The sequence below is a fragment of the Podarcis bocagei genome (genome assembly GCF_964188305.1).
Source record: "Podarcis bocagei genome assembly, chromosome: 6".
NCBI lineage: Eukaryota > Metazoa > Chordata > Lepidosauria > Squamata > Lacertidae > Podarcis > Podarcis bocagei.
The window spans coordinates 32,305,620-32,320,680 of record NC_138130.1 but is presented as its reverse complement, the minus strand read 5'-3'; the positions used below and the strand labels follow the sequence as shown (position 1 = coordinate 32,320,680).

Sequence of the window (15,061 nt, the reverse complement as noted above, 5' to 3'; positions counted from 1 at the left end):
GTTATGCGACCCCCTCAAGCTTAAGGTTTAATGTTTTACTATGTTTTTATATATGCTGGAAGCCACACAGAGTGGCTGGGGCAAGCCAGTCAGATGGGAGGGGTACAAATAATAAATTATTTTTATTATTAAAACCAATGTCTCCTTTTAGGAAAAGCAGCATCAGAGATGAGAGGCACAGTATTCCTCCCTCCCTTATGGACTAATTTCAAATTATTTTCTGTTTGCAAAAGATAAAATACAGGATGGCCTTTCTTTACTCATGCGCATCTCTGGTTTCGTAAACTTTATTCTCTCCTTTCTCCTTGCAGCATAACAGAGGGATACAATGTCGGCTGCATGTTAGTTTTATTCTTTTTTCCACTCAGGACTTTCAGGTCTCTTCCAGCAGTACAGAAGAGTCTAGAACTGGAATCGTTAGAGCACACTTTCAGCTTACAACTCAGCACCTATAAGCTGTCAAACATTTCCGTCTTTTACGTTTTGTATTCCCTTTGGAACCTTTAGAAACATCTCAAGGTTGTCTTATTGTGCATAATCATGCCCAGACGAAGAGAGATGCATGTTCTATTATATATAAGCACATTTCATACACATACAACATGCTCTGCAAGAGATTCTAAAGCACTGAGGTACTGTGAAAATTAGGGAGAAGGAAGCAGTCAAGACGAGCCACCAGGCCTCAAAAGCAGGAGGAACTAATGCATTTCTGGGCCACTTTCCAATCAGCACCTACTTATCATTTCAACTGCTCTAGTCTTATCTTCTGCCGGTGGGTTGACTCATATAAGCATATGCAACACTCAGTATTTCATATCATGGCAAATTCTCACTGATTATTGGGTAAACAACCCCTACTGAAAATAGCTACATTGGAGGGGTTACAGAAACTTGGCCTGCAGAGTGATGTACGTTCGATATGCACTTCTCTTGCATGGGTGAAAATATCCACAGTTATGTCTCTGTGAAGCTCATTCTCTTTTGCAATGCCTCTATTTGCAAACTAGCACAAATGGCTTGTTTACTGCCCTACGGTTAAAGCAGGTTTGAAGTTCAGATTCGCAAACGTAGCATCCTGGACCAATGCTCTTCAGGATGAATATGGAGCAGCGAGGGAGAATGCTACTAAGTGTTATCCTCGGAAGCCACTTTAAAATAACTTAATTTCTAAACGACCTTTTCTTGATGTGTTTTAATTTCCTTTTTTCCTCGTCTCCAGGGAAAAAACACACCTCTCACTACTTTGCACTCTTCCCCTCCAGCTCTCCTGTGCCTTGATGTCTCTGGCTCTTCCTCAGCTCAGTGAGTAAATGGAACTCTTCAAGGGACTGCTAAAATGCTCTTCAATCTGCTGCCTATGTGCTTTGCTGATTGAAGGGCACCTATCAACTCCTACTCAAAGATCGCAGGTTTGTGGGTGGGAACATTGGCTCCAATTATCCCTGCTCATGTTGGGCTGGATGAGGGACTGATGAAAATTCAAGTCTCCCAGGCACAAAAACCAACAGTCATAATCAGCAATGGATCAGTTTGGATCAGTAGTGGCGCCCACCCTGTGGAACACCCTCCCTTCAGATGTGAAGGAAATAAGTAGCTATCCTATCTTTAAAAGACATCTGAAGGCAGCCCTCTTCAGGGAAGTTTTTAATATTTAACGCTGTATTGTTTTTAATACTTGAGTGGCTGGGGAGACTCAACCAGATGGGGTATAAAAAATAATAAATTATTAATTATTATTATTATTATTATTATTATTATTATTATTATTATTATTATCCCAAACTAGGGTTACAACCACACCATACATTTAGAACACATGGCTTTTCCCAAAGAATTATAGGAACTGTAGTTCACCCCTCACAGAACTACCATTCCCAGCACCCTTGACAAAGTACAGTTCCCAGGATTATTTGGGGGAAGAAGCCATGTGTTTAGTTGTGTGTTAAATGTGCTTGAAATGTGTGGATGTATCTAAGAACAGCACCTGAACAGTTAAGAAAGGAATAAGGGGACTCTTGTTCTGCACAACCAAACACATGACCTTGTGCACGCTGCTTAACTGCTGTTTAGATCTGTTCAAATGTAAAATTTGAAGACAAGTCAGCAGGAGGGTGTCCGAGAGCCTAAGACTCCCCTGCATTGACTTGCTTTTGTACCGAAAAGTAGTATCTGATCAACTTCCTGCCCGATTCCATCTCTTCCTGGAGGCTGAATTCAATGGTGCTTGAAAACCAAAAGTATGAAAATCAATGAAACGTAAATTAACTTTCCAGTATCTATAATGCAGTTGCTGAAACTGCTATGCATAAGGTAAATGAATATCCTTCATTAATACCTTTTAGAGAAGAATGATTCAACCCCCTACTCCATGTGCCTGCCGGTATTTTCAATGGCACCCACAAAAGGTATCTAAAGAATCTACAATGTGTGACTGAACACAACTCCTTAAACACGCTCTCATTTCACCAGATGCCAGGATTTGACAACCATCCTCCTTTCCATTCTGAACTGAGGAGACAAGCAAATAACTTTTAACAGTGAGTGAGTCCAGAAGTGGCTGGTATATGTACATTTTCCACTCACTGATGGGGGAGCATGTTCACATCATTCTGCAGAATCACCTGTTTTTCTGTTCTTAAAGGTGTGGTAGCCATTTTGTATTATGCCACGCCACCAAGGCAGCCATTTTGTGGCGGGTGCCCTGGGCACTTTCTGAACATTTCAGTGTGCCCATTAGCCCTTAAAGGATAGCAACCTTGCTACAGAGATTCAGGAACCCAACAGTTGCTTTGGATACATAAAAACACACATGCACAATTAAACGCCAATCATTATTGTTACCTGTTCTTCTTCTTCACTGCCTGTTCCAGCTAAACTCAAAGAGCTAAGATGCTTGTGCGAGTCAGAGAACTGTGGGGTGGAATGAGGAAAAGATTCAGTGATAGATGACAAAAGGAGATGAGACACTGAGAGACACACACAGGTTACATGCTTTACAAACCACAAAACGGACTAGAGAAAATATAAGTTGCAAGAAGAGAATCTATGTTAAGAATTAGTAGGAATCCTGAAAAATATAAAGATGGTGGGAGGTGTTTTGTGTTTTCATTTTTAGGGAAAGGTGATGGCATTAGTATGCTTCTACGAGGGTGGGGAGGGGAAGAGACAGGCTGAGATCAGTCAAAATCTTTCTTTCTTGATAATTTTTGCAATTCCTCTGCCACTGTTGCAGTAAAAAAAAAAAAAGACCAAAACATTTCTAGAAGAATATGTTGCAATAAATAAAGATATCCCCAAAATACTCATTATATTGTTTAAACCTTCTGGTGCTTCCATTCAAGTCTATGCATGCACTTTTTCCCCCCTCTTCAAAATAACTTGCCCTTGACAATACCAGGTGCTTTGTAATGTTTCCAAACACTTGGTTATCTGTCTTTGTTATCTTGGTTATCTATCTTTGTTACAAATACTTCTTCTATCAGGATGACGGCAGTGTGCAGGTTATTGCAAGGTAATTTCAACCAGAAAGGCAAAATGAAACAAATGACCGCGTTCAAAATAATATTCTGAAAATGGCATGCTTGACTTATCCTACCTTTGCTGTACTGGAATTTAACATTTCCTGTAGTAAAGACGTTTCTGGTGGACTTCTAGGTAATCCATCATCTTCTGAACTCATCCCAGTATCATCTACTCTTTTTGAAGATGTTCCAAATGGTGACGAGGCCCTTAATTTCCAATTCTGTTGGAGTTTCAACTACAAGGACAAATTTCAAGCATGTTTCAATGTATTTTCTCCTTTACTGAATGGCTGGATCAGGCAATACTTATTTTTGTCCACATGAACAGGCATCTGCTTGTATGGAAGAAATGAGCCAGCCAGAAGTTCTCATAATCGCAGTGCCCTGCTTTCCCCTAGACATAGCAAATCACTAACATAGGGGTGTGTTGTTTTTTTAAAAAAGCAAAAGGTCATAAACTCTTGTGACTGTTTTTTTATTATTACTTTTAGCTTGATGTTTTGTTTGTTTGTTCGAATAAAAATCAAGAAGTGGCAAAAGGTAGTTGTGAATAAGAAATATTCAAAAACCTACAGTAGGGAAATACCTTTATTAAGTCAACCAAATAATTAGGTTTGTCTGATAATGGTATTGCAGTAATGCGGATTTTTGAATGTAGGTTAAGTTGTTCTACTCCCATTTTATGATGTGAACTCTGTGCAGGATATTATTACGGGGAAATATGGGGCAGGGGAGAGAGAAAAGAGGATGGCCCCAACCACTCCCAAAGGAATGTTGTCCTTGAGGGGGAAAAGGTTTCCCATCCTTGATTTCTATTGAGAATATTTAATTTAAATGTACAGTATGTTACTATCATACGGAAGCAAATCCTGAGTTACAGTTACAACTAATGGTGGGAGGCGGGGGGGGGGAGGGAGAGAGAGAGAGAGAGAGAGAGAGAGAAGAGAGTCAACATTATTGTATACATTTCACATTACCTGCAAAGCCCTAATCCGATCGGAAACATTTTCCTGAGAAAATACTCGGATTGGTCTAGTTGGTTCTTGTGCAGTCTCAGGAATGAAAATGCTCTCATGCGACAAGGCTCTGCTTCCCATAATACCTTCGTGCATCCTAGGAGAATACAGAACACAAACGAAAAATGCATGTGTGTCAATGTTTGGCCTTCATAAAACAGCTTTTTAAAAAATGAAGCATATTCCATATGTTAAATTGAGTAGCAGTGTTAACAAACAGCCTAAGAGGAGCAGCCAAAGAAAAACTGCCCAGCTGCAAGTATATCCCACAATCATATAGGGACAGCCAATTCCTTTCGAAAACCAGCTGGAAAGGGATGCAAATGCAGTGGGACAAACCCAAGAGGTGTGACCTAGGACCTTGAGGAGCAAAAGTACTGGAGAATAACTCTGCATTCATTCACTGCGAATGCCTGTAAAACAACAGGAGAACCCAGATTTGAAATCCAGTCTATCTTGCGGCACTGAAAGGGATTCTGGGTGCAAATCTCCAATTATGGCTTGCAGCTATTTCAGAAAGCAATTTCCCTACTAGAGTTCATTGTATAGGTACCATATTGTCAAGCCTTCTTGTGCTTGAGACACAGGGCACACATTGCCATCCTTCCTTAGAAGTTAGGTACACAGGAAACCACCTTATACCAAGTCAGGCCATTGGTCCATCTAGTTCAGTATAGTCAACACTGACCGGCAGCAGCTCTCTATAGCATTCCAGGAAGATGTCTCTCCCAGCACCACCTGGGACCTTTTGCACTCAAAGCAGGTGCTCTCTAGCAATGAGCTATGGCCCTTCTCCACCATCACTTCCTTCCTTCCTACAGCCAAGCCCATTCAGAAGTTTTGTAGCATCTGAGATTATGCTGCTGATTTTCATTCCTCATAGCCTCTGCTTTGCAAGTGATAATTTTTTACATGACATAAATGTCTTCCCACTTAGCAATCACATCTGTTGCAGGGAAATTGGGGGTGGGATTTAGCTAATGACTCCTATCTGTGGAAGCCCTACACAAGGACTTCCACTTGTACATTGAGGTTTCCCCATCCCCCCGCATGTTCCTGAAATAGGTTTGTGGAGGTTAGGAGAACAGCATGTCAGGGGAGGAGAGTGAGGATCAGTCCCTCCAGCAAGCTGAAATGCTTGTACTGATGGAACAATCAGAAAAGCATAGCACAAGTGTAACTTTCCTTAGAAGTCTTATGCAAGGACACTTAGAACACCAGAAGCAAGGTCTTGCTCTTTAATAAGTATGTATTTTCCACACAAGGACGCAGGTGGTGCTGTGGGTTAAACCACAGAGCCTAGGGCTTGCCGATCAGAAGGTCGGTGGTTCGAATCCCCGGAACGGGGTGAGCTCCCGTTGCTCAGTCCCTGTTCCTGCCAACCTAGCAGTTTGAAAGCACATCAAAGTGCAAGTAGATAAATAGGTACCGCTCCGGCGGGAAGGTAAATGGCATTTCCGTGCATTGCTCTGGTTCGCCAGAAGCGGCTTAGTCATGCTGACCACATGACCCGGAAGCTGTACGCCGGCTCCCTCGGCCAATAAAGCGAGATGAGTGCCACAACCCCAGAGTCTGCCACGACTGGATCTAATGGTCAGGGGTCCCTTTACCTTTACCTTTTTTATGTTCCACACAGGTAGAATATAAAAGAACTGGGCAGCAATTTGGCTATGCAGTGCTGCTCAGGATAATGCCCAAGACAACTAAGCACTTATCTCTATGCTTTTGCTGAGGACATAGTTTGTGTTAAGGTTCCTCAAAATTAAGAACTAGATTAAATGCTCCTACATTAAATGAAGATGCTATTGAAATGGATGGACACAAAATATAAATGGGCATGGGAACAGTCACTTTTCTCTCAATGATGGCTAAAAATATGTTCAGTGAAACAATAGGTGGGAAAGGAAGATCTGCTATATAAGGAAGAAAAAAAATCCTGTGCAAGTTCAGTGTATTTGAGATCATTGGAGAGCAGCTTAATCAAAGAAAGAATGCCTTCTCCGAAATGCAAAGAATTTGCACAGAAAATTCTCCAGGACATGCAGAACCACCCTGGAATGTTTTGCTTGGCTTGGCAAAACTCCTTTGGCCTCACCTGAGATGAAACTTCCACGCTGGCTTTGAATTTCACTTTTCACAAAATGCGGCAATGTCCTAGGAATGATGGGGCTCTCTAAGACGTTTTGCTAGTCTCAGCTTCCCTGAAAATTCCTCTACCCAAGGGCAGAACTTCAAATTAACTTTAATAACTCTAATTACAGCTTCTTTGTAGTGCTCGGAGGTTTTAAAAACTGGAGATGCAGTACTGATTTTTGTGAATGATTACAATTATGGTGGCCTTTTCTATACATTTAACAAGAAAGCATTTTCAATGCTGCTGCTTTGGGATATCACAGGTTTCCTACAAGCCAACAGTAAACAAAGCCATTCATTCAGAGTACCAAGGGCTTTTTGATGTTGTGGTTTGGCAACCCCTAGTGGGAGCCTTGTGTAACGCAATCTTCATTAGCACCGGAAAGCACTGCAGGTATTTATTCACAGTGCACAATTCCTAAACAGCAGTGCTAGGGGCTCAACATGCATGCGAATCATACCCTCCAACCTTAATACTATGATATACTATGATAATACTTTCATATGCAAGTGCTCTGGCAGCTCAGTGGAGCAGGCAAAAGATTCCGCTCATCTGCACTCCTGTTCTCTTTATTATTATTAGGTCATATGATTTGGGCCTTCGATCTTACTTGAAAACAGACATTTCTGTAGCCCTCCCATAGGCAAATAAGGAAAGCCCTGCTGGATCAAGACCAATGCCTACCTAGCCCGGCCTTCTGTTCCCAAACTGCCCAACCAGACGCCTATAGGGAACTCACAAGCAGCATACAGTCATTAAAAGCACTCTTCCTGTTCATAATTCCCCAGCAACTAGTATTCGGAGGCATTCAACCTTTGATGCAAACATAATTCAATCATCGTGACTAGAAGCCAACAATAATCAATTCCTCTTTTAAAACCACCCAGGTTGGTGGCCATTGCTACATCATGTGGAAGTTCAGCTATGGCCAGCGCAAAGCAGTACTTCTTTTTGTCTGTCCTGAATCTGTCACCTGAACCTACGTCCCAACCTCCTAGTATTATTATTAAAGAGGTTATCCCTACGCACTTTCTCCAAATAATGCATAATCTTACATACCTCATATCACGTCCCCAACTTTAGCCCACCCTTTTCTAAGCTAAGCCCTGCCCTCAGACACCATAACCTTTTCTCATAGGATAGACGCTCTAGCCGCTTGAATCTTTTGGTCACCACTTTCTGCAACTTTTCCAGCTTCACAATATCCTTTTTAAGATGCAGTGACCAGAATTGTACACTGTATTCTGGGCGCAACCACATTACAGCTATATATCAGGGAATTATGATAATAACAAGATCCCCAACAAGAAATTTGACTTTTTTTCATAGCTGCCAAATACTGAGTCACTCTCTTCACTGAAATTTTATCAATTTATTTGACTGATTTTCAATCCTGCCCTTCCTATCAAAGCAGCCCAGGGCACCAAACACCAAAGTGGTAACGCAATACAATTGTTAAAAATAATGTTTTCAATATGTTTTAAGAACCATTAAACACATTTTAAGACTGCTAGATAGCACAGTCCCAAGATTCCTTCCCTGGTTAGTCAGAGAGTAGTTTATAACCTACTCCTGATAGCTCCCTCTTCCTTCCTCTTGTACACTGGAACTCTGAGGTTTAGATCTTACAGAGGAGATAAAACCTGTGTCTGGGTGGCTCTACTTGGCATCTCACATAGAGGACCATGTGACTGAATGCATAATAAAAACTCCTTTCACAGAGCAATCTAAATGCCAAGGAGAAAAGTTCCAGCCTAACATTTTTACAGGTAGAAAATGAAAGCTTTCTTTGGCGAGGGGGGGGGGAGAGACTTATTTAAATAATATAACTATTAGTAAAGATTTTGATACAATCTCTAAGTAATGGCATCAAAAATATACATCATTTTTTCTTTCCAATGGCACCATAAGATATGTTAGACAGAGATATAGTAATTTGTCCATAGCCATTAAGAGAGCTCTCCAGTTCAGCTATGTCACTGTGACACTCTTATTTTACAGTAAGCCATAAATCATCAAGTATGAGCCAATTATACCCACTTCGCTCTCCCCTACTCACCTGGAAGATGGGGTTAGAAATAAAATATTATTCATAAGCCAAAAGCAAACATTGGCTTAGCATCCTGGTTTACCTGAAGCAGGGAGGAGCTAAGCATGCAATAAGCAGAAAAGACTTCCTGTGGCATGCGATTGCAGCCTTCCCCCCTTCTGAAATTTATTTGCAGCATCCCCAGTATTCTCAAAGGAAGTATGCAACAAAGGGTCTCTTGCAGGGGTTAATCTATGAAATGTTACCTGGGTTTTCTAAAAGGAAATTCGTTGTTTTGTGAACAAGCTAAAGATAAGTTTATAGAGACTTACTCAAGCTCATCTTCAGAATCGTAATCTATATGCATAGACTGTGAAGCTGTGACGTCACTTGCAGACTGGTATTGTTTCAGACTACCACTTCCTGTAGGTGATAACGTCTCTTTCCGTTTTCTTTTCCCGAAGAACTTTTTGATAGATTTAAACTTAGACTTCTTCTTTCCTGGGAGGGAATAAATATTAAGGGAGTCGTAATTATTTTTAGGCAGTGCTGTTATTATTTATTCATCCGCACATGTCATCAAGAAGGCAATCTCCTCCCGCCCCCCCACCACCTCAGCTTCAGTTGTCTTTTTCCGCCAATTGAATGTACAGATATTTGTATCCACACTGATCCCAACGTAATACTATTACTGTACTGGTGTAAACGAATTGTGAGGATATAAGGTACATTAAAGGGGGGGGGGGAGACTTGCAAGAAAGACTACTCTCTAGTCGCTGCCAATATCCTATTAACATTTAATGTAATAAGACTGTGAAGTATAAACTCAGTGTTAAATGGTAGATGCAGGGAACAGAATTAAATTACAGTCCGGAAACTCATTGTCTCTCTTCACTAATCACTGAAGAGCAGGGCGGCCTTGTTACCAAATGACGTGAGTAATTTAAAAACACAGAAATAGCTTGCTGAGGTGGAAAACCCGCATGCTGATATTCTGAATGGTAATTATGTTACCAAGTGGCACTTTCCATGTTAAAACAAGCATCAAGCAATAATACTGAAGTGTAATGCTAAGCTAAATGCCGCAGAAAGGAAGCTTAATCAAGAAAATGTTTTCAGGCCACCCACCTTCGGATACAAATGGGTCTTTCGCCATATGAAGCAAATTCTAAAAGCTTTTGCAGGAGCTCCCAAAGAGGGCTATTTTACTATTTCCATTTAGGACCCCTGCCAGACCTAATTTCACATGCAGGCCAGAGGTTCCTCACTGCTGATTTAAAATGTTTGTTTTATTTGACCAATAAATTGATTTGACCAATGAATTGATTAATCATGCAAACTTTCAACAAATATTCGCCAATTAAACTAGATGACAGCTCTAGAGAACAAAAGCCAAAGAGAAAAACTTAATTTTTTTCTGTAATAAAAAAGGTTCTCTCAAACGTAACATGAAAATAGGCCTTTTACCTGAACCTTCCTCGCCAGATCCTTCAGCCTCTGGGAACTTGATATCCATGACCCTTGTGGAACTGGTAAAACAGTCACTAAATGAAAAAGGGAAATATATATATTATCATCAGAGTATTATCTAGACTTGTTTGATATTGGATCTAAGGTGGGGTGCGAAAGTTTTGGTCCTCCAGTTGTTGTTGAGTTGAAGATTCCATCATTCCTATCCTGACGGTCAGGGAAACAATTACAAACGATCATACTGTGAAAATGATAGTTAGTTTGGGTGGCACTGACAGCGTCACACCTTGAAGATTTTAACCTAGAAGATAGACCCACATAGGCAGCTTCACCTGCTTGATGCAAGGCCCTTTTCAAGATTTAATTATTAATCCTTTGATATTGTTGACCATGAAATCAATGGTGATTGAGCACAAGATCTTGTAGTAGTTTGCAGAACCATGCTTGAATGGTTCTGCTTGTCCCTGACAAGCAGACCACACTGGGTAATGTCGGACATCTGTTTGTGCCATGCCTAGCTCTGACCAAGTGTCAGATGCTGAGTCCTTGGTGTATGAACCAGATGCTCTGTTGATCAATGACCTTGAGGACTAAGCAGGTTCTCATGGAACCAAGGCTTAGGATCACCTTGGTGGGAGCCCTCCTGAAGACCCCTTCAAGCCATCAGATGATGTAGTGCAGCCACCCTTCAGTCCTTGAGAACATAGGTGTCAAAAGGCCTGGGTCCAGGCTGAAGAACAATAACAGCATGCATCTACATTTTGCAGCTTGTGAGTAAGGTGTCCACTCATGAGTAAGCACTCCCTGGAATTCCTCTGCTACCTGCAGGTGGAATTTGGGTGTTGTCTAGGAGGCTCCACTTGAGCCAGCCTTTCAGTTGCCAGAGGCAACACAGGTCTCTGCTCCTCCTCCTTGCTGTGTTGTACTTTGCCTGTGCTACTGAATTTGGACCATCACCTGACTTAACCTCTGGGTCATGTTTTGGACAGAGACAGATTCCATGTGTTTGGCCTTGGCTTGTTGAGACTATACAGCATCTTAAGCCCTGTTCTCTTGGGTAAATGTTTTGCCAGAATGCTTTTTATCTTCTAGGACTGAGACCCTGGTCCCTGAGGACACCACCTGGAGCATGACAGCTCATCACCTTCCTGGGACCTTCAAGTTGGCTTCACCTGACAGTCCATCCTGTTTGCCTTCCTACCCAACAGGATTTTAGAACAAACAAGGTCTTGCAATCACTGTGTATATTTGATGGTAAAATGTTAGAAGCAAGCAAGCAAGCAAGCAAGCGGAGATGAACTTTAACAAGGTTAAAATAAACGCCTTCCAAGACTACAACTTTAATCAGAAACAGGATTCAGCTTCCTGCTGCTCTACAAGTAAGCAGTATCACTTTTGAAAGCTCCTTTCAGACCATGAGCTCATCTAATTCAGTATTTTCCACTCCAACTCACAGTGGCTCTTCAGAATTTTAGACAGGGTACATTCCCAGCCTTACCTGGATGTGTCTATTCCAGGTAAGGGATTAAATCTGGGACCTTCTGCCTGCAGATAACTCTACTGCTGTTTCTATGGTTTCTTCTCCTTGATTGCGAGTCTGCAGCGATGTTCATGCAACCTAATAATGCAAACTGGTGTAGAAGCAGGAAGCTGAGATGCAATGGTCAGTGACACTTCCCACGAGCTCCACCTGGTGAAAAGGCTTCCTCTCTTTACATATGAGATGACGGTATTTTCTATAGTTCTTCACCATGAGGTTAAACTACTGCAATTTGCCCCACTTAAGTCACCCTGAAACACTGCAAGACCTGCTCACTTAGGGTAACTTTTAGGAAGCATGATTAAATTGACTGTTGACACTTTAATATAGTAAAAAATTATTCTCTGTGTGAAAGGTTCTCATACTATTCCCCCTTCAAGTTTTAATGGATTATGTATTTGATAATCTTAAAAGGGTATGTTTAAAACAAGACTTTGGAAGAATACTTATTTTGGTTCTGCTTGAACCCATTTTTAAAAAGGTACATTTCATATTTAGCTTTCTGATTCAGCAAATGGTCAATATGTTCCCCAGGCTAGAGCACAAACAGGCTTGATATAAATAAATACGGTGAAAGGTCAGCACTTGCTAAGTTATGAAAACAAATTAGATCCTATGCATTTAGATATGTCCACCCCTCCTTGATGAGTAAAGATCACAAACAGAATACTCCCTTCTGTATTACTTCTGCAGAAATGAATTGTTTGCTTAGATTTATTCTCTGTTATAAAAGACTCAAGGTGAGTAACAGCAATTGTGCAATTGACCTGGCTTTCAAGGCCTGCAACAAAGAACAGTGCAGAGTTAATACTAACTCCTCATTCTCTTAACCAGGGTTAAGTTTATCAAGAGTTGGCTCTGGATCTTCAAGTTCACCTTCCCCCAGCCCCTTCCCCCTTGTGCATTAATTGCCACTCCTCCCTTCATCCATAGCCCTAAATTCCAATGAAGGTTTACATCTCTATCACTATTAACCAAGGCAATTGGTAGTTAGGTTTCCTCATAGCCTTGGTTTGCAAACCCAGTTCAAATTCTTATTTGAAAGATGGGTTAAGATGGAAACCCTAGTTCGCATTAACCATTAGGTTGGTCCTCAAAATTAATTCTTACAAATGCTCAAGAAGATGTGCATTACCATATCAGAAGTATCTCCTAAACATACCTGGAAAGATCCCACCAACTTAGAAAAGTTTTCTGAGGGTCAAGGGGAGAGCACCAATTAGTCTTCCACCTTTGTTTCTGTTTCCATAGTCAAAAAAGGCTCCCGGAGCAGCTTACGAAGTTGGGTTTTTTTAAACAGTCCCTGCCCACAGGCTTACAATCTATGGGTGTGTACACACTGCATGATCATATGCATTCAAGTGCGGGATGCAGGCACATTTTCGGGTTGCTGTGCACACAATGCCACTCCCATCACTGTCACACGCTATTTGTCAGTCGAAAGGGCATTCTGCTGGAACGGTTCTAATCTGTTGTATGCCAAGAATGTGCTTCTCAAGCACATGTGCACACAGATAACAACACACTGTCAGGTCACTGCCACCTATTGGGGCAGACCAACTCATGTTGTAGGTGTGTTCCACTCCCCCTAACCAGGCTTAACTTGCCTATGAATGAAATAGGCAAAAGAGGAAGCAGTGCGGTAACTTAGCTGCTTCTGTATACCGAAATATAGGTCCTCTGTTTACAGTATGTCGACATACAAGTTTACAACCACACTCTTTTGAAAGACTGTGGAAACACCAATTGAGGGGAGGCGAATAAAGAGCACAGCTGCGTACTAGTTCGAAAGCATGCCCACCTGTGTGTGCAGACTGTAGGATGTATCATCACTGAAGCAGTCAAATACAACATTTCCTGTTGCCTAGAGTGGACACACAGGGGAATGTTGCTCCAGACAGGGGGGACTTCCTATCGTATCTGCTCTGGAGCCTCCTCCCCATGTGTGAGCAGGTAGATGGGTGTGACCCTAGCAGACCCTATAAAAGGGCTAGCTATGCAGCCATCTTCCTCTTTGGTCCTCTTTTGCCATCTCCCATTCTTCTGGCTCAACATTCCCACACAGACAACACAGATAGCAGCTGCTGCTTTAGATGATGTCATTGCGTGAAGGTGTGTACAACTGCTATTGGCTATATACAGAAGTGCACTGTGAAGAAACGAGCCCTGTGCATTTCAAAGGCTACATGTGCACATCTTAAGTCAGTCTGGCTCTGCAAGAGAGCTTTGCTTCCTAGAGGGGCACAGTCAAGCCTGACACAGCAGTTCCTGCATATCAGAAACCTATGTCTGTCATACTAGCAGCTCCACAGGGGCTTATAAAGGACACTGTTATAAATAACGGAAACAAAGGAGAACCAAAGATACAGAATGGATGTCTTATGATTTGGTAAACATCTCTTAGAACGAATAATTGCAATGAGAGTCAGAAAAATGTTCCACCTAGCTCAACATCTTGACAGTGACTAAATTGATTTAATTTACACAGGCAGGGCAGGTTTTACTAAGGAGCAGGGGAGGAATAGAGGTAAGATCCAACCAGGACCTTCTCAGCTCACTTGCCCAAGTTGTTCTTTAAAGCTCAGATTGCTGACAAATTCCATCCCGTTTGGCCGCAACAATGCTATGGTATCTGGTTTCCTCCAACCATCTCTTGGTCCCCTCTACCCCACACTTTCATAATGCAATCCTACACAATGTTTACTCTAAAATAAGTCCCCTACCTTCTACAAAACCTCCCCTCGGTAGGGATTTCCCACAAAGAATGGGTTGGACACAGAGTTGCATGGAGCAGAACTCCACAAACTGGACACTTGTGTTTTCACCTATTCTTCCCTTGCAGACCTTAGAAACTGACTCCAGAGATAGCGGAGAACTCTGGAAAACTGCAGGAGGTGGCAACGGAGGCTGTCATAGATGCCATCTCATGCCAACGATTGTGGGTGCCCACAATGTAAGGACCAGGAGGAGGAGGAAGAGGAGGAGCCGGCAGAGGTAGATATGGCGGCTCCTCCTCCCTCACATGAAGAAATGGGGACAGTGGGGAATAGATTCCCTTTTGTCCATTGACTTGGGGCAGTGGCCCCCACAAATATATTATTGTGGGAGCCGAAGCAACCACAGCCCCCCGGAATTGGCACCAGTGAAGGCTGTAGAAGGAAGGGAAAATCAGTGTAAATTATCCTCCCCACCGCCTACTGCCAATTGCAGGAGTCTTCACTACATCCAAATTGCTTCCGAGAAAGGAACGAACCTTTCTGTTTGCATAACAGCTGGTCTGGATCTAAGTCATTGTATTTAGAGAGCACTTACGTCAATATTTCAAATTATTTTCTTTTCCCATGTTTCCGT

At 41.9% G+C, this 15,061-nt stretch overlaps 1 protein-coding gene across 5 annotated transcripts in view; it reads right to left on the bottom strand.

Annotated features, from left to right (window-relative positions):
* Window positions 1-15,061, bottom strand: part of CRACDL (CRACD like) — a 57,936-nt gene that overhangs the window by 23,360 nt on the left and 19,515 nt on the right. For all 5 annotated transcript variants that reach the window (XM_081199278.1, XM_081199277.1, XM_081199276.1 and 2 more), the window contains exons 2-6: window positions 10,168-10,244; window positions 9,033-9,201; window positions 4,499-4,634; window positions 3,596-3,757; window positions 2,842-2,910 (exon numbers count right to left, since the gene is read on the bottom strand). In XM_081199278.1, coding sequence (XP_081055404.1) covers window positions 2,842-2,910; window positions 3,596-3,757; window positions 4,499-4,634; window positions 9,033-9,201; window positions 10,168-10,216 — 585 coding nt within the window. In that variant the 5' untranslated portion in view covers window positions 10,217-10,244. The remainder of the gene's footprint in view (window positions 1-2,841; window positions 2,911-3,595; window positions 3,758-4,498; window positions 4,635-9,032; window positions 9,202-10,167; window positions 10,245-15,061) is intronic.